Source organism: Geotrypetes seraphini, chromosome 17 (genome assembly GCF_902459505.1).
Source record: "Geotrypetes seraphini chromosome 17, aGeoSer1.1, whole genome shotgun sequence".
Taxonomy (NCBI): Eukaryota; Metazoa; Chordata; class Amphibia; order Gymnophiona; family Dermophiidae; genus Geotrypetes; species Geotrypetes seraphini.
In genome coordinates this window covers 40,269,608-40,294,476 of record NC_047100.1, presented here as the reverse complement: position 1 = coordinate 40,294,476, position 24,869 = coordinate 40,269,608, and the positions used below count along the sequence as shown (strand labels likewise).

At 44.4% G+C, this 24,869-nt stretch overlaps 1 protein-coding gene across 6 annotated transcripts in view; it reads right to left on the bottom strand.

Annotated features, from left to right (window-relative positions):
• DNAH1 (dynein axonemal heavy chain 1) overlaps positions 1–24,869 on the bottom strand; it is an 813,109-nt gene that overhangs the window by 150,980 nt on the left and 637,260 nt on the right. For all 6 annotated transcript variants that reach the window (XM_033926650.1, XM_033926656.1, XM_033926654.1 and 3 more), the window contains 3 exons: positions 22,638–22,823; positions 18,894–19,085; positions 16,928–17,095 (listed from right to left, as the gene is read on the bottom strand). In XM_033926650.1, the coding sequence (XP_033782541.1) occupies positions 16,928–17,095; positions 18,894–19,085; positions 22,638–22,823 (546 nt within the window). The remainder of the gene's footprint in view (positions 1–16,927; positions 17,096–18,893; positions 19,086–22,637; positions 22,824–24,869) is intronic.

Sequence of the window (24,869 nt, the reverse complement as noted above, 5' to 3'; positions counted from 1 at the left end):
GCGATGCGGAGGGACGAGCAAGAGCAAACCCCCGGAAAGATTGGAAAAGTTGGTCCACCAACGGAGCGAGCGTCTCAAGGAAGGAGTCACTGTTATAGGGGAGGAGACTGGGTCCCGATCCTGACGCCACTGGAAGGCCAAGGTCCACTGAGGAAGCCTCAGGTGCAAACGGAGTGACATGGACCGTCGACGCCATGTGGCCTAGCAGAACCATCAGGCGCTGTGCCGAAACTGAGGGCAGGAGCGAAACCTGGCGACTCAATCGAAGCAGGGCCTCCAACCTTGGCGGGGGGAGGAACGAACGGAGGCGAACCGTGTCCAGCACGGCCCCGATAAACTGAAGGGATTGAGCCGGGCACAACTGAGACTTGGGAAAGTTCACTTCGAATCCCAGACGTTGAAGGAAGGTGATAGTCTGTCGGGTCGCTGAAATAACCCCTTCCTTGGAGGACGCCTTGATCAGCCAATCGTCCAGGTAGGGAAAGACCTGCAGCTCCCGAGATCTCAGGGCTGCCGCGACCACCACCATACACTTCGTGAAGACTCGAGGGGACGAAGCCAGCCCAAAGGGGAGGACCCGATACTGGAGATGCAACCCCCCCACCTGATACCTGAGGAACTTGCGGAAGGCGGGATGCACCGGAACATGAGTATATACCTCCTTCAGGTCCAGGGAGCACATCCAGTCCCCCGACTCTAACAGAGGGTACAGGACTGGAAGGGACAACATACGGAACTTCTCCCGGACAAGGAACTTGTTGAGCCTCCGGAGGTCCAGAATGGGGCGCAAGTCCCCTGTCTTCTTCGGGACCAAAAAGTAACGGGAGTAAAACCCCCGTCCCCTTTGGTTCGGGGGCACCGGCTCCACCGCCCGAAGGCTCAACAAGGACCTGGCTTCCGACAGGAGAAGAGGAAGCTGGTCTCGACAGCCCAGAGAAGCCCCCGGCGGATGTTCTGGCGGCGTGGCTAAGAAGTTCAGCGAGTACCCCTTGGAGATGATCCGGAGCACCCAAGCGTCCGACGTGATCTCAGCCCAGGCTGGAAAAAAGGCCTGCAATTGGCCCCCGATGGGAAGGGGGTCCTTCGACAGAGCGGAGGGGGCCCGCCCCCATCCACGCATCACGTCAAAAAGATGGAGCTGGTTTAGACGCCCCTTGCGCCTGAGGCTTTGGTTGGGACGCTCTGCCCTGCTGAGGGGGACGCCGGGATGGAGGCCTCGAGAAAGCCGGCGTCGATTTCTGCGGGTACCGCCGCAGAGGAGGTCTAAACGGCTTCTGGGGCGGGGCCCGGGGTTTAGGACGGACCAAAGAGGCGATAGAGCGCTCATGTTCAGACAAGCGTTTGGTCGCCGCCTCCAAGGACTCATTGAACAACTTGAGCCAACACATGGAAGATTGGCCAGACGTTCTTGCAAGTTCGGGTCCATATCCAGGGTACGGAGCCATGCGAGGCGGCGCATCGCCACCGCAAAGGCGGATACACGAGAGGCCAACTCAAACGCGTCGTAAACTGCATGAAAAAGGTAGAGACACAGCTGAGACAAATTGGCCATAAAGGTACCAAAGTCCCCCTTATGAAAATCTGGCATGACCCCATATTAGCGGGGCAACGCCTTCACCATCTGCCTTAAATAGGACGAGAAGGTGAATGCGTAATTAAGGACCCTGGCAGCCATCATTGAGTTGGAATAGAGGCGACGACCAAACTTGTCCAGGGTCCGCCACTCCCGCCCGGGGGGGACCGCAGCAGAGACCCTAGAAGGTTGGGACTTCTTCAACGCCGACTCCACCAGTAACGACTGGTGGGACAGCTGTGCTTTATCGAAGCCCTTGCAAGGGACTGTGCGGTACTTAGACTCCATCTTCGATGGAACCGCTGTGACTGTAAGAGGGGAGTCCAAGTTCCTCAGGAAGGTCTGGTGGAGAACCTTATTGAGAGGGAGTCGAGGAGTCTCTCTGGGGGGAGAGGGCAAATCCTGCTCCTCCAAAAATTCCTTCGTGTATTGAGAACCTGACTCCAGATCAAGGTCCAAAGCCCTCCCCATATCAAGCACAAATCTAGAAAAGGAGGAGGGCTTCGAAGGCGGAGAGGGGGATCGAGAAGCCCGCGTCGCCAAGAAGGAAGGAGAAGCCTCACGGGAGTAACGAGGTTCCTTACCCGTGCCAGACCCCGAACCCCAAGAAGCCGCACCGAGCGCCCTCGACGGGGTCGGGGACCGCCCATGCCCCGAGGAACCCCTGCGGGAAGTCCCCGGGGTATGGGGCACCGAGGCACGCCCCTTCCGTCTCGGCGAAGAGTCCCTCGAACACTCAACCTCGGAGGAACGGAAAAACCTCGGATTATCGAGGCGGAGCTCGGAGACCCGCAGGGTCTCCGCCCCGGTCGTCGAAGAGCGACCGCGTCGTCGAGGAGAGGCCCGTTGACATTTGGGCTTCCTTGACCGACGCTTCGCCCGAGGCCGACCCGAGGGCAAAGAGCCCCGGGAGGACCTCGACGAGGAAGAGATCCTTCGAACCCTCCGCACCTTGTCCCGAGGCCGCACGCTCCGCTCAGGCTGGTCAACCGAGGTCGAGGGCAAGGTCGGGGCCGAGGCCGAAGCCCCCCTGGGGGCCGAAGTCGAGGGCACCGAGACCGAGGCTGCTGAAGCCGGGGCAGATGGGGACGAAGTTGGCTGGAGGTGCGCGAGGGCACCGGACAGCTCCGAGGCAATGAGCGCATGGAGTAAGTCCTGAAAGACGGGAACCCCCATCATAGCCGGCAGATCCTGGGCCGGCGGGTGCTCCCTCGAGGGCGACCTCGGTCTCGAGTATTCCCGCGGGGCACCCGACTTCGACGCTCGGGGCGGGACCGAGGACGACCCACCTGCCCCCGTCGAGGAGCCCGAGGATGGCTTCTTCGAGGCTGGAACAGAAGAAGGAAGTGAGGACTTACCCTTCGTCGACTTCGGGGTCGAGGACACAGGCTTCGACGAAGCGGGCTCCCGGGGCGAGGTCGAGGGAGTCGAGACCGAGGTCGAAGCTGAGGCCGACGTCGAGGCCTTCCCCGCCGCGGGGTCCACAGCAAAGAGCTCTGCCATACGAGCGCGACGGCGGCGGAGAGCCCTCTGCTGAAAAGTAGAGCACCGAGTGCAGGAGTCGGTCGGGTGCTCAGGACCCAGACAAAGCAAGCACCACTGGTGGGGATCGGTGATCGAAAGGAGCCGATCGCACCGGGTGCACTTTTTAAAGCCCGTCAAGGGACGGGACATGGACACAAAAAACGGCCGGGAACGAACGAGGTCCCGCGGCCGCGGCTACCGGGAGCCCCTGGAGCCGAACGGAAAATCTTTTTTTTTTTTTTTTCGACGAAAACTGATACACAAACAAATAAAAAAACAAATTAAGCACAGCAACCGAGAAAGAAACACTCATCCGCGGTGTCAGAAGGCAAAATCGAAGAGAGCACAATTTCCACAGGGCTTCTGGCTCCGCGGAAAAAACTGAACTGAGGACCACGAGGTGGGGATGCGCCCTCTAGTGGGCAAGAAGGCATGCACATGTGTGGTGCAGCATAGCAAACTTGAAACTTCAATCAAGTTTGCTTGAAAAGCTGTCCGCGCTGGGGCTCCGTAGATGACGTCACCCACATGTGAGAATATCATGCCTGCTTGTCCTGGGATAAATAATTGGTTCTTGAAACACAGTAATGTGCAAAGTAGCAACAATACACCTGATATTCAGATGTGATGGTCACTGTTTTTTTTTTTTTTTTTTTTAATTCTTTATTCATTTTAAAACTTTCATCAAGTGTACAAATATTCATAATAAACACAATTAGTCTGAGCACTTGAACATCTTATCATTATAACTTATAAGTAGAAATGTAACCCTCACCCCACCCTCCCTCAAATCCCTCTATTCATTATAAGATCATATATTTGAAACCCTCCCTCCACCCAATACTAAATGGTGTATAATTAATAGAAAAATGGCATCTAATCATAGTAACATAGTAACATTAGATGATGGCAGATAAAGACCCGAATGGTCCATCCAGTCTGCCCAACCTGATTCAATTTAAATTTTTTAATTTTTTCTTCTTAGCTATTTCTGGGCAACAATCCAAAGCTTTACCCGGTACTGTGCTTGGGTTCCAACTGCCGAAATCTCTGTTAAGACTTACTCCAGCCCATCTATACCCTCCCAGCCATTGAAGCCCTCCCCAGCCCATCCTCCACCAAACGGCCATATTCAGACACAAACCGTTCAAGTCTGCCCAGTACTGGCCTTAGTTCAATATTTAATCTTATTTTTTGATTCATGACAGAAATGTTAGTGGCTCCCATATTTTAATAAAATTTTTATAATTTCCATTCTGTACCGCTATTGATCTTTCCATTCTATATATATATGACATACTGAATTCCACCAAAAATTAAAATTAAGCCTACTATGATCTTTCCAGTTATTAGTAATATGTTGGATGGGAACTCCAGTCAAAATCATTAAAAGTTTGTTGTTACACGCTGATATCTGACTCTGTTTTCTCATAGACATTCAAAATATCACAGTATACGTTTTAAAAACGAGTGTCAGGTCTCGATGCTTAACTAAACACACATATCCAGCTGCACTATCCACTTAAGTATAGCTCAACATCATTAATGGGACTATAAAATCTTTTTAATATCTGAAAATTCTAGAGAGAAAAATGTCAGGCCATCAAGAGGCTCAGAAGAAGTGAAATGGGCCACTCCATTAGCATAAGATAAGCTCCCTGTTCTTTTCTAATTGAATATATTATTGTTGAGTGGGTGAAAATTATATGCAAAATATATTATAGATATGCAATGATTTGTTTGGAAGGGTATGGATAATTTTTGACTGATGATTAAAATTATGTAAGGTGGATTTGTTCTCTGTATATATGCGTATGAACCACTACTGAGGTCTTTTTCCTCCTTTTAAAACCAGATGTGTTTATATTCAGTGTGCATATTTTCCTTAAGAACATAAGAAGTTGCCTCCGCTGGGTCAGACCATAGGTCCATCGTCCCCAGCAGTCCGCTCCCGCGATGGCCCATCAGGTCCATGACCTGTAAGGTGATCCTTTGCCTAAAACCCTTCAATCCCCTTTATTCCTCTATCTATCTATACACTTACATAATCCTATCTATACCTCTATCTGTATCCCTCAATCCCCGCATCCATCAGGAATTTATCCAATCCTTCTTTAAAACCCCGTAGTGTACTCTGTCCTATCACAGCCTCCGGAAGTGCATTCCAGGTGCCCACCACACTCCGAGTGAAAAAGAATTTTCTAGCATTGGTTCTAAACCTGTCCCCTTTCATTTCTCCGAGTGCCCCCTTGTTCTTGTGGTTCCCGATAGGTTAAAGAATCTGCCCCTCTCCACCTTCTCTATGCCCTTTATGATCTTGTAAGTCTCTATCATGTCTCCTCCGAGTCTCCGCTTTTCCAGGGAGAAGAGCCCCAGCCTTTCTAACCTGTCTGCGTATGAAAGGTTTTCCATACCTTTTATCATTTTCGTCGCTCTTCTCTGAACCTTCTCAAGTATCGCCATGTCCTTCTTAAGGTACGGTGACCAATATTGGACACAGTACTCCAGATGCGGGCGCACCATCGCACGATTCAGCGGCATGATGAATTCCTTTGTTCTGGTTGTAATACCTTTCTTAATAATGCCCAACATTCTGTTTGCTTTCTTTGAGGCTGCTGCGCATTGTGCCGTTGACTTCATTGTTGTATCCACCAGCACACCCAAGTCTTTTTCAAGGTTACTTTCCCCCTAGTACTAATCCCCCCATTTTGTAGCTGAACATCGGGTTCTTTTTCCCTAGATGCATTTCTCTATATTGACGTTCATCTGCCATTTATTTGCCCACTCCTCCAGTTTGTTCAGGTCCCTTTGTAGGTCTTCACACTCCTCCGCCGTCCTAACCCTGCTACAGAGTTTAGTGTCATCCGCAAATTTTATAACTTCACACTTTGTCCCTGTTTCTAGGTCATTAATAAATACATTGAACAGCAGCGGTCCGAGTACCGACCTCTGCGGAACACCACTCGTGACTCTCCTCCAGTCCAAGTAGTAGCCCTTCACTCCAACCCTTTGCTTTCTGCCTGCCAACCAGTGTTTAACCCATCTGTATACGTCCCCTTCCACCCCATGGTTCCACAGCTTCCTAAGTAGCCGCTCATGGGGTACCTTGTCAAAGGCTTTTTGGAAGTCGAGATAAATAATGTCTATGGGTTCCCCTTTGTCCATCTGGCTGCTTAGCCCTTCAAAGAAGTGCAGTAAGTTCGTTTGGTCCTTTGCAGAAGCCTTGTTGGCTCGCTTTCATTAGTCCATTTTTTTCTATGTGCTCCTTTTAAGTTGGTGGGTTTCCATATATACGTATCTGAATGGGGATATAGTATATCAGTGTGCTTTTATATAAGACAAAGATCCTAAACTTTTACGCAAATGTGGCTGAAAAAGAAAGGTTTTCTTGGTCAATATTCAGCCAGTGGTGGTGAGTGGGTTTAAAAAAAAAATGCTGCCTTCTGCAGGCAGAATTTGGCCAAGATATTCAATGTCATGTTGATAACGTTAATTCTAGATCTCTTAGCCCTTTTGAGAGCAGATTTGACTATCATAGAGTGGCATAAAAGCTTCTGCTGATCAAATCCAGCAAACTTCTGGACTCTATACATAAAGTCTACTTTCCAAGGAACTTGCAGCAGAGCGAGGAGTCTTCAGAGTCTTCTTCTGTGCCTGCCTCTGGATGCTGTGCATGAGCACGGTCTCCTTAGGGGAATCCTCACAATCAAGAATGTTCAAAATCTCAAGCCTGGGATCATCCTTTACTTCCAAATCAAATGGAATGACCTTGGCCATGTCCCCAAAAATGATGGAGAGTTCCTCTGGTGGGGACTTTTTCCTTTCCTGAGGTAAAGACAGGTCTGCTGGTAGACAAAGAAGCCCTCTTCTGAGATCTTATCTGGTTCCACATCAGACATCCAGGATCAGACTCACCAAAGTATTCCTCATGAGGAAGCTCAGTTGCCTCATGACTAGAATGATGTCTGATCCAGAGTGCTGAGGAACAGGACCCATCCTGGACACTGGGGGAACTGGACTGATGGACAGGAGCACTGCTTTTTCCAAGGCCAATGGCAGATCCCATCGAGACCCCAGTGTTGTTGCATGACCAACTGTCTTACCAACTTTCTATCCTCCACCACATTCAACTTCAGAGGATACATCACTATACACGTTAGACTGCAGAAGAGCTCTTCAAGTTTACCTTTGCAGAACAGCAAAGTCAAACTATCCTTCTCAGTTGTTTCTGTTTATAGCCCCTAACAAGTTGGGGCATCCAGTGTCTAAGTGGACTCTTTCCAACTGGTATCGGCACATGGGATCTATTCACAGGGCAAAAGTAGGGGAGGGACATTAAGGTGGGCAGACTAGATGGGCCGTGGGCCCTTATCTGCCGTCTATTTCTATGTTTCTATGTAAGCTGATTGTATATTCCATTGTTACAACTCTTGTTCTGTTTATCCTGCACCAAGAGTAACAGCGCATAAAATAAGAGCTACCTCATTTTCTCTAGCATATTTATGTTCTGTACCTCTTCTAGATATCTGAAGAGCAGCTACTTGGAGCTCTCCACATGCTTTTGTACAACATTATTATGTTGATCAAATGCTTAGTAATGATTCTTTGCCTAGTGCGTTAATAAATGAATATCATTTATCATACAAAATCCACCTGGAAAAAAATCAACAAACAATACAAATCACAATTAAAGGACAAGAGAAGAGCACACTACACCAACCTAATAGGCACTGAAACCCAAGACACCAAAAAACTATTCCAAATTCTAAAAACCCTAACCGACACCAAACCCTACCTGACCACTAACAATACTACCCCCCCCTCAGCCACTCTATTAGCAGAACACTTCCAAAATAAAATTACCAATGCAAGAGCTATCCTCAATGACACCTCCACCCATCCTAACAAATTCACAATTCTCCCCATAGATAGAGATTCTACTGCAGTAGACAGAATATGGTCTCAATTCCCCAACATACAATGGCCTGAATTCAACAAATACTACAAAAAATACAGCCATGCATCCTGTGACTACAACAACTGCCCACCATATCTCCTAAAAACATCCAGCACAAAATTCCGCACTCTTGTTCTAAACTGGATACAAATCTCGCTAATAAACGGCTACTACCCTACCAACCTCAGCGAAATCATCACCCCGATCCTCAAAGACCCCAAAGGACCGATAGACCAAACAGCCAACTACAGACCCATTGCATCTATTCCACTCTACGTCAAAATAATAGAAGGACTAGTTGCCAAATTCTTCTCCAATTACCTAGAAAACCATAACATACTCCATCCCACACAATCCGGCTTCAGAAACAACTTCAGCACGGAAACACTACTAGGATCTCTCTTGGACACAGCCAGACAACATCTCAGCACAGGAAAAAAAATGATGCTCATACAACTAGACCTTACCGCTGCATTTGACTTGGTGGACCATAACATTCTACTACAAATCCTGGATACAATAGGTATCACAGATAAAGTATACACATGGTTTGAAGGATTCCTTAAATAAAGAACCTATAGAGTAAAATCAGACAAACAAAAATCTGAACCTTGGTCAAACCCCTGCGGAGTTACCCAAGGATCCCCTCTATCCACGACTCTCTTCAATCTCTAACCAGCCTCCCTCAGCTCTCACCTGGACAAACAAGGCATAACCTCCTACACCTATGCCGATGACATTACCATTCTCATACCTTTCGATCAACCTGAACTCTCTATGACGAACACAATATACCAAACAATCAATAGCAACCTGGATGAAAGATCACAAACTGAAATTGAACCCAGATAAAATGAAATTCATCCTCCTAGAAAACAACAAAATACCAACCATAACCAACATTGAAATCAACGCAATCAACTAACCCAAACAAACCACCCTAAAACTGCTAGAACATAAGAACATAAGAACATAAGAACTGCCTTCTCCGGATCAGACCTTCGGTCCATCAAGTCCGGCGATCCGCACACGCGGAGGCCCTGCCAGGTGTACACCTGGCGTAATTTATAGTCCATCAAATCCTTATATGCCTCTCTTAAGGAGATATGCATCTAGTTTGCTCTTGAAGCCTAGGATGGTCGATTCTGTCATAATCTCCTCTGGGAGAGCATTCCAGGTGTCAACCACTCTCTGAGTAAAGCAGAACTTCCTGACATTAGTCCTGAACCTGTCCCCCCTCAGCTTCATTACATGTCCTCTAGTCCGTGTCAAATTGGACAATGTAAATAATCTTCTCTGCTCTATTTTGTCGATTCCTTTCAGTATTTTGAAGGTCTCGATCATATCCCCACGCAGTCTCCTTTTCTCAAGGGAGAACAATCCTAGTGTTATAAGTCTGTCCTCGTATTCCAGTTTCTCCATACCCTTCACCAGTTTTGTTGCTCGTCTCTGCACCCTCTCCAGCAGCTTTATATCCTTCTTTAGGTAGGGGGACCAATGTTGGACACAGTATTCCAAGTGTGGTCTGACCATTGCCCTATAAAGCGGCATTATAACTTTCTCTGATCTACTCGAGATTCCTTTCTTTATCATGCCCAACATTCTATTTGCCTTCTTTGCCGCTGCCGCGCATTGTGCCGACGGCTTCAGGGTCCTATCTATCAGTACACCCAGGTCCTTTTCTTGTTCACTCTTCCCCAGAGTTGCACCTGACATTGTATACTCGTATTCCTTATTTTTATTGCCTAAATGCATTACCTTGCATTTCTCCACATTGAACTTCATCTGCCATTTCTCCGCCCATGTTTCTAACCGACACAAGTCGCTCTGGAGTTTCTCTCGATCCTCCTGCGATCTGATTGCCCGGCATAGTTTTGTATCGTCTGCAAACTTGATGATCTCACTGGATGTTCCTTCCTCCAGGTCATTGATATAAATATTAAAAAGGATCGGCCCAAGTACCGAGCCCTGGGGTACACCACTAGTCACTTTCTCCCAGTCGGAGAACTTCCCATTTATGCCCACTCTCTGCTTTCGGTTTTCCAGCCATTTGCCTATCCATCTTTGTATATCCCCCTCTATGCCATGACTTTGTAGTTTCCTGAGAAGTCTTTCGTGTGGAACTTTGTCGAACGCTTTCTGGAAGTCCAAGTATATTATGTCCACCGGCTTCCCACTATCAATTTGCTCGTTCACGGTCTCGAAAAATTGGAGTAAATTAGTCAAACATGATTTCCCTTTCCTGAATCCATGTTGACTGGGTTTCATCAAGTCGTATGCGTCCAAGTGCCGGACTATGCTATCCTTGATCAGTGCTTCAACCATCTTGCCAGGGACAGACGTAAGACTAACAGGTCTATAGTTGCCCGGTTCCCCTCTCGATCCTTTTTTGAAAATTTGGGGTGACGTTCGCTATCCTCCAGTCGTCCGGTATCTGTCCAGTTCTGATTGTCAGGTTTGCAAGTTTTTGCAATAACTCTCCGATTTCAAACTTCAATTCCTTTAAGACTCTCGGATGAATCCCATCCGGTCCAGGGGATTTGTCACTTTTAAGTTTGTCGATCTGATAGTATATCTGGTCTAAGTCCACTTCAACTGTGGTGAGGCTGTCTTCTATTTCTCCTGCAAACACTTTCTCCGCTTCAGGTATTGTTGAGGTGTCCTCCTTCGTAAAGACGGACGCAAAGAAGGAATTTAGTTTGTCTGCAATTTGTTTATCTTCCTTGATGTACCCTTTTCTTCCCTGGTCGTCCAGGGGTCCCACTGCCTCTTTTGCAGGTTTTTTCCCTTTCACGTATCTAAAGAAGGGCTTGAAGTTTTTGGCCTCCTGGGCTATTTTTTCCTCATATTCCTGTTTTGCATCCCTCACCGCCTTGTGACATTTCTTCTGATCATCTTTATGTTTGTTCCAGGCTTCGGTTGTCTTTATGCATTTCCATTTTTTGAAAGAGTCCTTCTTTTCTTTTATGGCTTCCTTCACCTGTATGGTAAGCCATGCCGGTTCTCTTTTGCTCTTTGTTCTCCGATCTTTGGAAATCCTCGGAATGTAGAGATCTTGTGCTTCTGTGATAGTATTTTTCAGTAGGGTCCATGCCTGATCAACCGTTTCAAGTTTGTCCACCATCTTCTCGAGTCGTTTTTCTACCATGGCTCTCATGCTATCGTATTTACCCTTTTTAAAGTTCAAGGTGGTGGTTAAGGTTTTGGCATGTTTCCCTTTCCCGATGTCAAGTTTAAAGTTGATTACATTGTGATCACTCGTTCCCAGTGGAACTATGACTTCCACTTCTGTTATCGGTCCCGTGAGGCCATTTAGGACCAAGTCCAAGGTGGCGTTGCCTCTTGTCGGCTCTTTTACCATTTGTTCCAGGAAGCAATCCCCTAGCACCTCCAGGAACTTGGCTTCCTTGCCGCAGTTGGAGGTTGCTAGTTTCCAGTCTATCCCTGGGAAATTGAAGTCTCCCAATATAATTACATTGCCTGTCTTGCATTCTTGTTTGATTTCCTCCATCATTTCTGAGTCAGTTTCCTCTGCCTGTCCTGGTGGACGATAGTAAAGGCCAATTTTCGTATCTGCGCCATATTGACCAGGAATTTTGATCCAGAGTGATTCAAGCTTCTCTTTCATTTCTGTTGTAACCATTTCAACAGAATCTATTCCCTCCTTAACATATAGAGCAATACCTCCACCTTTCTGCCCTACTCGATCTCTTCTATACAGTTTGTATCCCTGTAGTACTGTGTCCCATTTGTTTTCTTCATTCCACCATGTTTCTGTTATGCCAATGATATCCAATATGTCATGTCTTGCTATTGTCTCTAGTTCCCCCATTTTGTTACCCAGACTTCTAGCATTCGTATACATACATCTAAGTTCCCTTCGTGTTACCTTTTTGGACCTTCTACTCTTGGCCTTCCCTGTAGTTTCAATTACGGTATCCTTTACTGCTCCTGTGTTATCACCTTTGTTTACTGTGTGGTCGTCCCCTCCTGTGTCTGAGTTGTCCCTTCCTGCTTTTTCTCCCTTATTGGCTGTGAGGTCGTCTTCTCTTGTGTAGGTGTAGTTGTCCTTGGCTTCTTCGTCGGGGCATCCTGCTATCCGTACCATCGACCGGTGGTCGACTGTCGGCTTTCCCCTGTCTTTCAGTTTAAAGCCTTCTCGATTGCCTTCTTCATGTTGCCTGCCAAAACTCTTGCTCCTTCCTTGTTGAGGTGTAGTCCGTCCCTTCTGTAGTACTTGCTTTTTCCCCAGAACGCCGTCCAGTTGCGCACGAAGTCGAAGCCTTCTTCTTCGCACCATCGTCTCATCCAGGCGTTGATTACTTGCAATTCCCCTTGTCTCTTTCCATCCGCTCTTGGTACTGGGAGGATCTCAGAGAAGGCCACCTTCACCTCCCTGATCTTCAGTTGTCTTCCGAGAGAGCGGAGCTGGCCCTTCAGCTCTTCCCTGTCATACTTCCGCCCGCTCACATCATTTGTTCCCACGTGGATAAGTACAGCGGTGTCCTCTCCCCCTGCTCCATCTATGATCCTGGAGATCCTGTTGGTCACATCCTTCACTCTTGCTCCAGGCAGACAGGTGACTACTCTGTCCTCTCTTCCTCCTGCGGTGTAGCTGTCCACATGTCGTATGATGGAGTCGCCTACGATGATCCCCATCTTCTTTATTCGGGAGTTCCTTGGGGGGCGTTGGTCCACGTCCTTGGAGTAGGGCCAGTCTTCTTCCTCCAATGATACTCTTGAAATTTTTTCCTGTTCTTTGGGTGGGGCGATGTCTTCCTGTGCTCTCACTATTCCTCCTGGTGTGCGGTTGTCTCCTACCTCGTCTTCGGTCTCTTCTGTGTTTGCATGGGTGTCTTCTCTCCTCACATCGGTTTCCTGAGTACAGTTTTCCAGCCCTGGGATCTCTACGTGGTGCTGATGAGCTTCCTCTATGAACATTTCTAGTTCCTTGACCTCGTCGTTTGGACTGTACTCCACTAGAATCTTCTCCTGTGCTCGGATTCTGTCTTCGAGTTCCATCACTGTTCCTTCCAGTAGTCTTACCTGATATTTCAAGCTATCCATCTCCATGCATCGATTGCAAATGTATGCCTGGGTCCCCGAAGGGAGGTAGTCATACATATTGCAGCCGATACAGAAGACCGGAAAGCTCACCTTCTGACTTCCTTGGGCTTCCATTTCTTGCTTCCCTTGTGTGTGCTTGTGTCCCTTGCCTGCTGCTTCCTTATGTTGCTTGCCTTGCTGTCTCTTTTGTGTGTGCTGTCTCCGCTCTACTTCACCTTGATTGTATGTGTGGATTTGTTCCTTTGGCGTCTGTCTCTTCCTTACCTTCTGTGTTTGTCGCTTCCTTACCGTTCAGTCCTCCTCGGTGTTCTTGATAGTAGATACTCGTCCCTTGCAAGGCCCTTCGCAAAGGCGCTCTCGCTAAGGCGAGCGCCTTTGCCGCTCGCCTTCGCCGCGCGCCGAACGGCCTCGCGCCGTTGACTCCTCCCCTTTTAAGGGGGAGTCTGTCCGATGACGCTGAGGGGGGGCGGAGCTACCTCTCGCCGCTACCCCTAGGCTTGCTGGTCTCCCGGCTGCTAGTCTCCCTTCCGCAGCCCTTCTCCTCCGCTTCCTGCCGGTGCTGGTGTCTCACTCTCCTCTCCTTCCTCTTCCACGAGGCACGCCTGGCTGGTGAGCGATCTCTTGCCTCGCGCCGTTGACTCCTCCCCTTTTAAGGGGGAGTCTGTCCGATGATGCTGAGGGGGGGCGGAGCTACCTCTCGCCGCTACCCCTAGGCTTGCTGGTCTCCCGGCTGCTAGTCTCCCTTCCGCAGCCCTTCTCCTCCGCTTCCTGCCGGTGCTGGTGTCTCACTCTCCTCTCCTTCCTCTTCCACGAGGCACGCCTGGCTAGGAATAACTATCGACAGATGCTGCACCATGCAACCGCAAATCAATAAAACAATAAAACAAAAGTCATTCTTAGTCATGAGAAACTTAAGACAAGTTCGGAAATTCTTCGAGAAAACTCAATTCCAGCTCATAGTTCAGTCCTTAATACTAGGCCTACTTGACTACTGTAATATCCTCTACCTCCCTTGCCCTACAACCATAACAAAACAACTACAAACTATCCAAAACACAGCACTAAGATTCATCTACTCATTAAAGAAACATGATCACATTACAGAAGCATATCTCCAATCGCACTGGCTTCCAATCCCAGCAAGAATACAATTTAAATTCTTCTGCCTACTATTTAAGACTTTATACGGAGACAGTCCAAACTACCTGAATAACCGCCTCATCCACAACACCGCAACCAGACATGGGAAAACTCAAACCCCATTCTCATACACCCCAATTAAGGAGGTCAAACGGAAAAAACTATATGATGGCCTCCTGGCCACTCAAGCAGCCAAACTAGACAACCAAATCGCCAATCTACTGATGGCATCCCTCGACTACAAGACTTTTAGAAAAGAAATAAAGACCATACTCTTCAAGAAAACTCTGAAAAAAAGAAATAATACCGCAAGTCTCAAACTCCACCTCTCACTAAAGCCAACTACCCCAAACAAATAACCTTACCCATTTCTTACTCTCTTTGAAAATGACCAATTTTTTTTTTGTAAGTTCTTCTTGTAATACATCTTGGATAATTCTTTTGTAATCTGCCTTGAACTGCAAGGTTATGGCGGAATAGAAATCCCTAATGTAATGTAATGTAATATTCTGGTTAAGAACTTCAACCTGCCTGTTCTTTCATGTATATCAAATTGCTCCTATTTAGGATCTGCAACCGTTAGCTTTGGAATCTCCATATGTGTGGCTGTTGCCCATCCTGCTTGTCCATGGAGAAAACAAATGTTGCACATGTGTTCTCCCTGAACAGCAGGATATGACAGCCACACAATTCTGCCCTACCCATTCCTTAGTTAAAGTCAGCTATTTACATAATTTTAACTGAAGGGAACGGGTTTCTCAAATGGATACATTAGGTTGAGAAGCTAGCATGCATGTTCGGAGAACTTTTCTAAAAGGTTAATCTGAGCTATTTGACAAGGGTCACTCTGTGTCATCAGCTGTGATGTCACCCATATGTGTGGCTGTTATATCCTGCTGCCCATGGAGAACATCTGTTAAAGGTATGCAACATTCACTTTCTGAAGCGCTGTCTAAGACCTCTCCGTGCTTTTCTTCTGCTACAGTCCACCCTCAATAATGCAACTTCTTGTTTCTTCTTGGGAAGACGGCAGCAGAAGGAATGCACAGAGGGGGTCACAGGCAGTTCTTCAGAATTGCTGCTTGGCTAGTTTGTCAGCAAGACAGGGAAGGTGAAGGCGATGTAGGACATGCGCCAAAAGAAGAGGGAAGGCATGCTGACTCACAGTGATCCCCGCAGAGCTGTGGGACCCAGAGCAGTTGCCCTGTTTGCAATCCTTTTTTTTTTTTCAAATTCTTTATTCGTTTTCGATCTTACATCAAGTGCACAAACAATAAAACAATATAATTAAACACATCACTTGACAATCTTTCTGATTTATCTTAGAATACATAAAATTACCACCCTCCCCTCCCATCATTCCTCTATTATTTCCCCAATAAGAAAAATGTAAAATATACCTCCCCCTCCCCCCAATCATTAGACGGTGTATATTACAATAGAAAATGGTGTTTACTAAGAAGTTAATGGCTCCCAAATTTTGCAATCCCTAACGTTGGCCCTGGACTTCAGCATCCGCAAATTTTGGAATCCTGGAACCAATCCCCTGCAGATAAAGAGGACTGACTGTACTGAGGTATAGCTTAACAAACATGTCTGAAGACAATAACAGCCTGTAACTGCAATGGTGAATATGAAAAATGTTTCTGTTTCTGTTTTTCACACCATATAGAGACAAACGTTGTAAAGGTGGAGGGGAAGGGTCAAATGGATAGACTACTGGACAATTCTTCTTCCATTTGTCTTAGAGATTATAGATAAAGAAATCTACTGAATCCGATTGATAAAAATAATCTCTGGATATCACATGTTAAAATACAAAGGAATCTCATCACCTGTCTCAAAGCAACTAATACCTGACTTAAGACTCTAACTGCCAAACTATGGTGGACCATAATCGCAACATGGCTGCCGGAGATTCATTGCTATATGCCATTTAATAGTCTATCGTCTACCGTTGTCTTCCTAGTATAATGTCTTTAATATGATTGTGAATGTACCTCTGTAATCCGTTCTGGGCTCCTAGGGAAAACGGACTATAAAAATCAAATTAATAGATAATAATATAGTTGCCACTTGCTAGATAAAAGGTTCTTGTAATCTTTGAGCTGGAGTGATTTGGGGTAAAATAAGTAAAGACTTCTGCGAGTCGTTTTTGGCAGCATGACACAAATTCTTTGAAAATTGAGATTGCACTAGTTTGAACAGATTCAGCAATGTGAGTAGTGATGTGGAAGGTGATGGCTCATCTGCTTCTGTTACTAGAACCAATGGCGACGTCTTTGCTTCATTGCTGGTAAGACACCCATTTCTGAATACAATCTAGAAGCTGGGAATCTAAACTGCTTTTTCTTAAGCTTGTCAGTGCACAATCTTCAAATCAGTGAGTAACTGATTTATACATCTTTACCACACATATACCTAATCTTATCTTATGATGTGCATCCATGAACATGCTCAGGCTTCTTTTCTTATTACCTCTATTTAACTCCCACATTCTGTTTCTCTTGCTTATTCATTTGAGTTTGCACAATAACTACAGGAAATAAGTTTCCTTACAGCTTTGGCGTACTTTTTAATGGTATTATGGGGGAGGTCTCTGCTCCAAACAAATAAATGCATTTGATAAGTGGTATAACAACAAAAAGATACTAGATTGATCTTACCCGTTTAGGTTCCACTCCTTTTGCTACAAAGTGGTACTTGTGCATGGCACGTACCCACTGACAAATGGAGGTACAGGCTTTGGATACTCTAGCAATAGCAGCTGGCTGAAACTCTTCATTGTCAATATACGGCTGAATGGCTTTAATTGCTACATCAGGGATGTTATCCTGTAAGACATTAGAAAAGATTAAAATAATGCCAACTGAGAGAAAATGGATTAAAGCTTCAATAGCCCAAAGATGCTTCATGTTTTCACTGGAAGACGCAGCTTTTCATTTTATCTCTGTCACTATTAAATATATTGTCCAATGCATTCAATGGAATATTGAAATGTATCCCTAATTTTTAAAAATATCTCTAATCAGGTCTTTCAAATACGGACTGTGGGCTGACACCAAGATTTAAAGTTAAATGTAACAAAATGAAGTAATTGCTGTTGAAAGCTGTACTCGTAGTTACAAGGTATACTGATTTTAAAGTGGCAGAGTTATATCCTCTTTTCTTGGCCACAGTAAATCAGTGCAACATACCATAGCATTTATATACTGTAGGAGGGAATGTGGAAAATGTTTGGACAACATACGAGAATGAGGTGGGAGGGAGTGAAGATGAAGATAAAAAGAATGGCTAATTCAAATATGAAACTTTGAGTCAGCTTTCACAGGATAGCAAAGATACTTTCTTGTAGCAAGTGTTCTCAGAGGACAACAGACATACTGTAGATTCTCACACATGGGGGATGTCAGCCACAGAACCTGGTACAGACACTCCCAAGTGCACTATCACTTTAAATCTTTAGGCAGGGCCCACACCGTGCGCATGTCAGTGCCCATGCCTTCCTGCCTGACGTCAGCTTGCAGGACAATCAGTTCGGTAACAAAGCTAAGAAGCCAACTAGGGGAGGGGGGCGAGTTGTGAGAATATATGCCTGCTGTCTTCAGTACAAGTAAGCATCTTGGCTTTCTCCGAGGACAAGCAGGCATAATATTCTCAAATGTGGGACTCCCAAACTGCCATGATTATGTCTCTGGAAGAAATTAAACACTGAATATACAGGAGCCTGGCGAAACCCTATTGGGTTGGAAAGAAAGTTGGCTTTTAAGTGGAGAATGGATTGTGCAAAACTGCTTTCCCAAACTCTCTTCTGGAGTTATATTCTAAATAGCATTGTGGCTACATTTAATTTTCACTGTTTTTTTTTTTACTTTGGATGACTTGCGACTTAGACGAAAACGGACTAGACGTTCCTTTCGATTATGCCCCTCTAAGCTTCTAACTTTTCTCCTACCCTAATTCTATTCATATTGCTATCTACTATTTAAGCAGCTAAATTTAGGTGACTAGTGAAATTAGGTGTATACAGTATATTGAGGTAATCAGACAGTTCTTCTTAGGGCCACTTTTGCAAAGCCACAGTAGAGATGCTGCCTCAATAAATGCACCAAAGCCCAAGCAATTCCTATGGGGGGCTTGAATGCATTTACCGCTGCAGCATCACTACCGTGGGTTTGTAAAAGGAGCCCTTAATTTCCAAAGGTGCCAATTTAGGCCCCTAACTTAATTTAATTTAAATTTAATTTTATTTCTTATATACCGCTATACTGTGAGGTTCAAAGCGGTTTACAATAAAACAAAAATAAATAAAGATAGGTACTTGGAAGTTCTCTAACTGTCCCGAAGGCTCACAATTTAACTAAAGTACCTGAGAAAACAATAATTAAAAATGGTAAAGATAGAAAAGATAAAAAACAGAGATAGAGACAAAATATGAACATCCCAACAAGTATGCCGTGAATTAATTAAATTAGGATCTGATGTTAGAAGTTCATAAAGACGACATGTCAAGGAGTGAAAGCTGGTATGCTCCTTGAGACCTGAAATATAAAGCACAATGCACTTGGGAACCAAAATGTTTTGAAAATTGACCTCTGACATTGCTAACCTAAGGCTGTACTAATTTCTCACCTTGTCAAATTTAAATAAACTTTCCAAAAATTTGCCAGGATCCTGAAGTAGGCCTTTGCCCGGCTCCCAATAGTCATCTATCTTGGTTCCTGGCTTTTCTCCTGGCACTTTTTTCGGCTTAATTCCCTTTATGATGCACACAGCTTCAATCACAAGTTTCACTCCAACAGGAGGACGCTGCATTGCTCGCACCTGAAAACAAGCAATTTTACACCAGTTAATAACAAAAAACTTGTTTCTCACTGCCAAAAATTAAAACTGCAAATACTTGCCCCCTCTGAGGAAATCATAATAAAGGAAGACACAAGAATATTAAAATAAAAATGCACCTATCCTTTCTAAAAAGAAAATATCACCGAATCCTGGATAATAAGTTGTCTTGAAGGGAATCAGTTATCAAGGGTCACCAATCTGCTCAGTAGGTTGCTGACTTCTGTGGTAGAGCCAACTCGCAAGCAGCATTAGTCCACTGACCCAGGAGCAATGGGTCACTAAGCAGTGGAATTATGCTTCCAGGCCACATTTGTAAAAGGGCAGGCTGCAGACCAAATAGAAGTATGCATAGGGCTTCCCCCAAAGCTGAATGGCCTCCCAACAAGGCTATCATCCAAAGTGACCAACCAGTTCCCTCCAACTTGACTTGCCCACAAGGAACCCTCTCACCCTTCCAAAGACTCCCTGGGCCTACTGTAATTTAGTTCATGGTATCTAATGTCCTGGGTCATAATTCCAAATGATGCTATGACCCATAGTGTGAATACTGCAAGTCCATCACTAGCAGTCTCTGTCATCATTTTGGATTATGATGTTGGCGAGGGCAGAAGTGACTAAGCGTCATTCTTGCCCAGAAGATGTCTACCAGGGATTACATTACGGTAGTCTGGGGAGGGGGTTGTTGATTTGGTAGCAGGCTGGGAATGTACACAGAACTCTCCACTTACTCCATTTGGTGATGCCGACCTGTCTCAAACAACCTCCTTCCCCTGTTTCAACAGTTTATCTCCCTTTATGTTCTCTACAGTTCAAATTTACCAGTCTCTCTCTTCTATTTCCACCTGCCTCTTTCTCTCTTCCTCCCATACACAAATTTTCTACCAGTCTCTGTCCTTCCCAGTTCATCCATGTCAGTTTCTTACACATTTACTACTGAGCTCTGCAATTATGATGGCAATTTAGAAAGAAATATGCACCATTTGCACATGTACATATTGGCATACATTGTTACAAGCACATTACACTAAAGGCTGTGCAAGAAGAAATGAGAGAACAAAGATCCTTGAAGCTACTTGTAATGGTCAGAGCTCTAGCAGAGGGAAAGGGAAATTCAGCTTTGACAGCCAACAACCCCAGTTTATCCCAAGGAGATCTATTTTGTGAAGCCCCACCCCCAGTTCATACGTTGGTGGTCACAAGCCATTTTCAAAACTAGACAGAAAAATTTACCTTTTTCTCAGTTTTGAGATCATGTTTACATCTAGATCACTTCTCTCTAACACATTCTCATAGAGTCTCTTGTTTGTCATATATGTCTTCACTAGACTGTAAGCTCTGTGAAACTGGTATTGTCTCCTATATACAGTAAAACCTTGGATTGCAAGTAACTTGGTTTGCAAGTGTTTTGCAAGACAAGCAAAACATTTTATTAAATTTTAACTTGATATACAAGCAATGTCTTGCAATACAAGTACTTACAGTATACACACATCACAACTGAGCCGATTTGTTCTTCTCTCTCTGACACTGCAAGAGTGTCGTGACTGTTCTAAATGAGCAAAGTCTTGCATTACGAGTACATATAGTATACACGCGTCACATCATCACAATTGAGCCGATGGTTCTTCTCTCTCTGACGCTGCAGGAGTGTAGTAACTGTTCTAAATGAGTGAGGTCTTGCAATACAAGTACGTATAGTATTTTGTATTAGTTTTTGGGTTGTGGAACAAACGGGGCAATTCGCTTTGATATATGAGTGCTTTGGATTACAAGCATGCTTCTGGAACGAATTATGCTCACAAACCAAGGTTCTACTGTATATCGGTATACGACTGGTAGAATTTTAGAAATAAGCAGTAACCTAAATTAGTTCAAAAATCATGTTTCAACATACTATGTGAACTATGATGGATAGGTCCCAAAAAGTGGGAAAGGGTCAGCTTTGGTGTAGGGGGGAGGGCAGGAAGGAGGGCATGGGATCCCCGGTGGTGGCAGCGGCTTCAGCGGAGGGGGACAGGGCGGGCAGGCAATAAGGAGGGCATAGGATCCTCGGCGGTGGCCATTAAGCAGGAAGGGGTGGGAGATCCGTGCAGTACCGCATATCCCCAATAAGCGGCTCATGTACCCCTAAGGGTACGCTTATCACATGTTGAGAAACACTGCTCTAAGATGCTAAGTCATTCAAATATCTAGATTTCTATACACATGTACACTACAGTCAGAATGAGATTGTATTTATGGTATTTTTATTTTTTTTATATTTTATTTATAAATTTTTCATTCTTACAATAATTTAATTTTACATAAACGTCAATTAATACATGAAAAATTGTGATTACAAGTAATTCATCTTATCACATAAAATATAACCCTCCCCTTTCTTCATTTCTTAAATCCATATAATATACATTCCCACCCTTCCCCAATCTAATATATCCATTACTAATGTGCTATGAAACCTGATCATTGGAATATCGAGTCAATGGTTCCCAAATTTTCTTAAAATTATGAATATTTCCCTGTTGTAATGCTATTGTTTTTTCCATTTTGTATATAGGACAGACTGAATTCCACCAAAATGTAAAATTTAATTTGGTGTAGTCCTTCCAATTTTGAGTTATTTGTTGCATGGCGACCCCTGTCAATATTAATAATAGTTTGTTATTGTTTGCTGAAATCAGACTCTGAGTTCTCATTGCTGTATCAAATAGTATAGTATCATATGAGAGTCCTACATGATTTTCTAGTAATTCATTAATTTGGGGCCAAATTAGTTTCCAAAATGCATTTATACAGGGACAAAAAAAAATTAAGTGATCTAATGTCCCGACTTCTACTCTGCAATGCCAGCATCTATTAGATCTAGTACTATCTATTTTTTGTAAACGCGTAGGGGTCCATAAAACTCTATGTAACAAAAACATCCAAGTTTGACTCATAGATGCTGACTTTGTAGATCTTAATCTCCAGGACCAAAATCGTGGCCATTGAGATTCAGAAATTGTCTGACCAATCTCAATACTCCAAATATCCAGTTTTCTTTTTTTAAATCCATTTAACAATTGATACCATTTTGCAGCTTGGTGACCCAAAAAATCCGCTTGGAAACATAGAACCTGCAGACTATATTGAGTATTAAGAGCTTTCCATTCAGGGAACCCTGCCTGAATAGCTTGCTTCAATTGCAACCATTTAAAATATTGTGTTTTATTTAATCCAAATTTATGTTGCAATTGTGAAAAACTAAGCATTGCTCCTTCTGAAATAACATCATTCAATGTTCGTATACCTGCAATTATCCATTGTTTCCAGACGATTTTGTATCCGCCAATCTTGATCCTGGAGTTTATGGTATTTTTAATAAATCATTATTCTGTTTACTAGTGAATACTTGCTATTATGCCTTAAAATAATTTTGGTGGCATTTTGGTCTCCACTGATTATTTGGTTATATTTGAAGCTTTATTCGCCATTCCCTGGTACCCTTAGGTAGTAAAATGACCAAACTCTAGTAGTAGCTATTTAATTTACCTCAGTAACATCATTCTTGTTGAGAGATTTCAAACTGGCCAGGGCAGCATCTAGAGCAGGAAGTGCCTCATCCAGATCCTTCTGAGCATCATCTGCTATAGCCTGGGCTATGTCTGCCTTCTCTGATGCTTTAGTCTCTTCAACTTGCACAGAGGCCCGTGTCTCTTCAGCTACAGCTGTGTCCACCTGAAGTCCAGAGAGCAAAGTTATCCAGAGGTAGGAATAATCAGGAAAGGATGAGATATATACAGAATTCACTTACGGTAGTTCAAAACTTTGGTTTAATCGGTATCTTCTGACCAGTAATAACAGTTCCCTTACTATGTATTACATTAAAACCAGTATTTTTTCAGAGGTTACACACTGGTATAAAGCACTGGCACCTTTTTCTCCAGCCTGTCAAAATTGCCCTGCAATCCTCCTACCTTACAGGATAAAAGAGGGATAATATAAATTGTTTATTGCTTCTTGCTTGTCCCAGGCAGAAGAGGGGAAAGAGTTGCTAGATTGGGCTTTGCTTGCTATAGAAACATCCCAGTCCGGCCCATCCATATCACAGTAGAGCAGTGGGACAAAGCCAGCGTGAAGCCAGAGCTACAGGAGACAGATATAGTGGGAAACATGTTTTTCAGCTCTTTTATTTTTGTAGCCCAGTCACGGCAGCCATTTTAAAGTGCAGGCCACACTGGGCAGGAGCAAATGGGCATTGTTCCTGCCTGTTTCCATCTAGGCCACCAGGGACCCACAGGGAACCACTGAATAAAACTAGGAAGATGGTATGTGGGATTCCTTGGAAGCAATCCTCAAATGTACAACAAATCCCACTAAAGGGTACTCAATGAGATAACGGAGAGAAATGGTCTCAGAAACCTGCCTGAATGAGGATATTTCATTCCAATACCAAGTCATTCAAGGTTGTAGTTTCCATCACTGGCCAAATTGCCTCCACCTCCTTTTTTGTCTGACCACTTTCTACTGTGTCATAAATTATTTATTTTTTACTTTTTCTTTTTTATAGACAGCAAGAAATTTACTTATCTTAAAGTGTGCAGAGTACTGGCAAGCCCGACGGGGCTTTTTCAAAGGTTCTCAGGACACTTTATTTTAACATCGTGCCTCACTCAGGGCTGTTTATTTCTTCCTGGAGAGACAGTACCAGTGCTGGAAAAGACATCGACATGGAAACAGTCTGCTATACTGGTTGTCAGAGCATGGCAGTCCTCAATCTCAAGGCACTCCTATAAGGAGATATCAACTGGATGGAAGGAAAGAGATCTACAGTGCATTGATGTTTACTATGCATTGAGGAAGTTGACCCTTGGGAGGACACGGTGACTGGCCTAGAAGGGGAAGTATGTATGTACTTCTTAACTTTCTTACGTGCTGTGTCCCCCAATGCCCTATATGGGGTATCAATGTACTCAGTTCTGATGCCAATAACAGTCACAGAAGGCTGAGTGTTGGGTTCCAAGTCCCCTGCCATGCTCAATGTCTATGCTGTCAAAGTACCGAAAAGTTTCTTGAAATGAAATTTTCAGGCTTTGAGTGACCTCATTTGCCTACATAGGCAGAGGATGTAGCTAATGTCCTGATGTTCAGGACCCAGACACTGGACACCAATTGTGGGTCAGATTCTGAAATGGTCCGATTACATTGAGCAAAATAAACAAATATTAAAGACCATTTGCAAAAAATCCAAAATGAACACAGACTCTAAATTTACTAATGAATAAAGCATAACCAATTCAATTTAAATATTAACCTTTAAACAAATTAATTTATTGATTTTAAATTCTACGGGGACAAGCCTCAGACTTAGGAGTACATCTTTCCCATACTGGGACTTCTTCAAAAGAAGAATGAATTGTTCTCTTGCCTCCATATAACATCAGTGGCTTATTCCCCACCTCCCTACCAACTTATTAATTAACTTATTTTAAAATTTATTTAACCTACATTAATTTTTTCATGTAAATACTTACAAATTTTATTCCCACTATAGTTTAATCCTTAAAAACTTATTAAACTTAAACAGAACTTCATTAATTATTTGTTTATTTTGCTAATAGATTACCATTTGACTTTTATGTTGTTTTGTTGTATTAACCGATTACATTGAGAACATTTCTTAACACCATTTGGTACCCTCTTTGACATGAAGGAGAAAACAGCCGACACAAAATGAAAAGGTTCAATGACGCAGGCAGTGATCATGAGAGAAGCCGCCGCGGC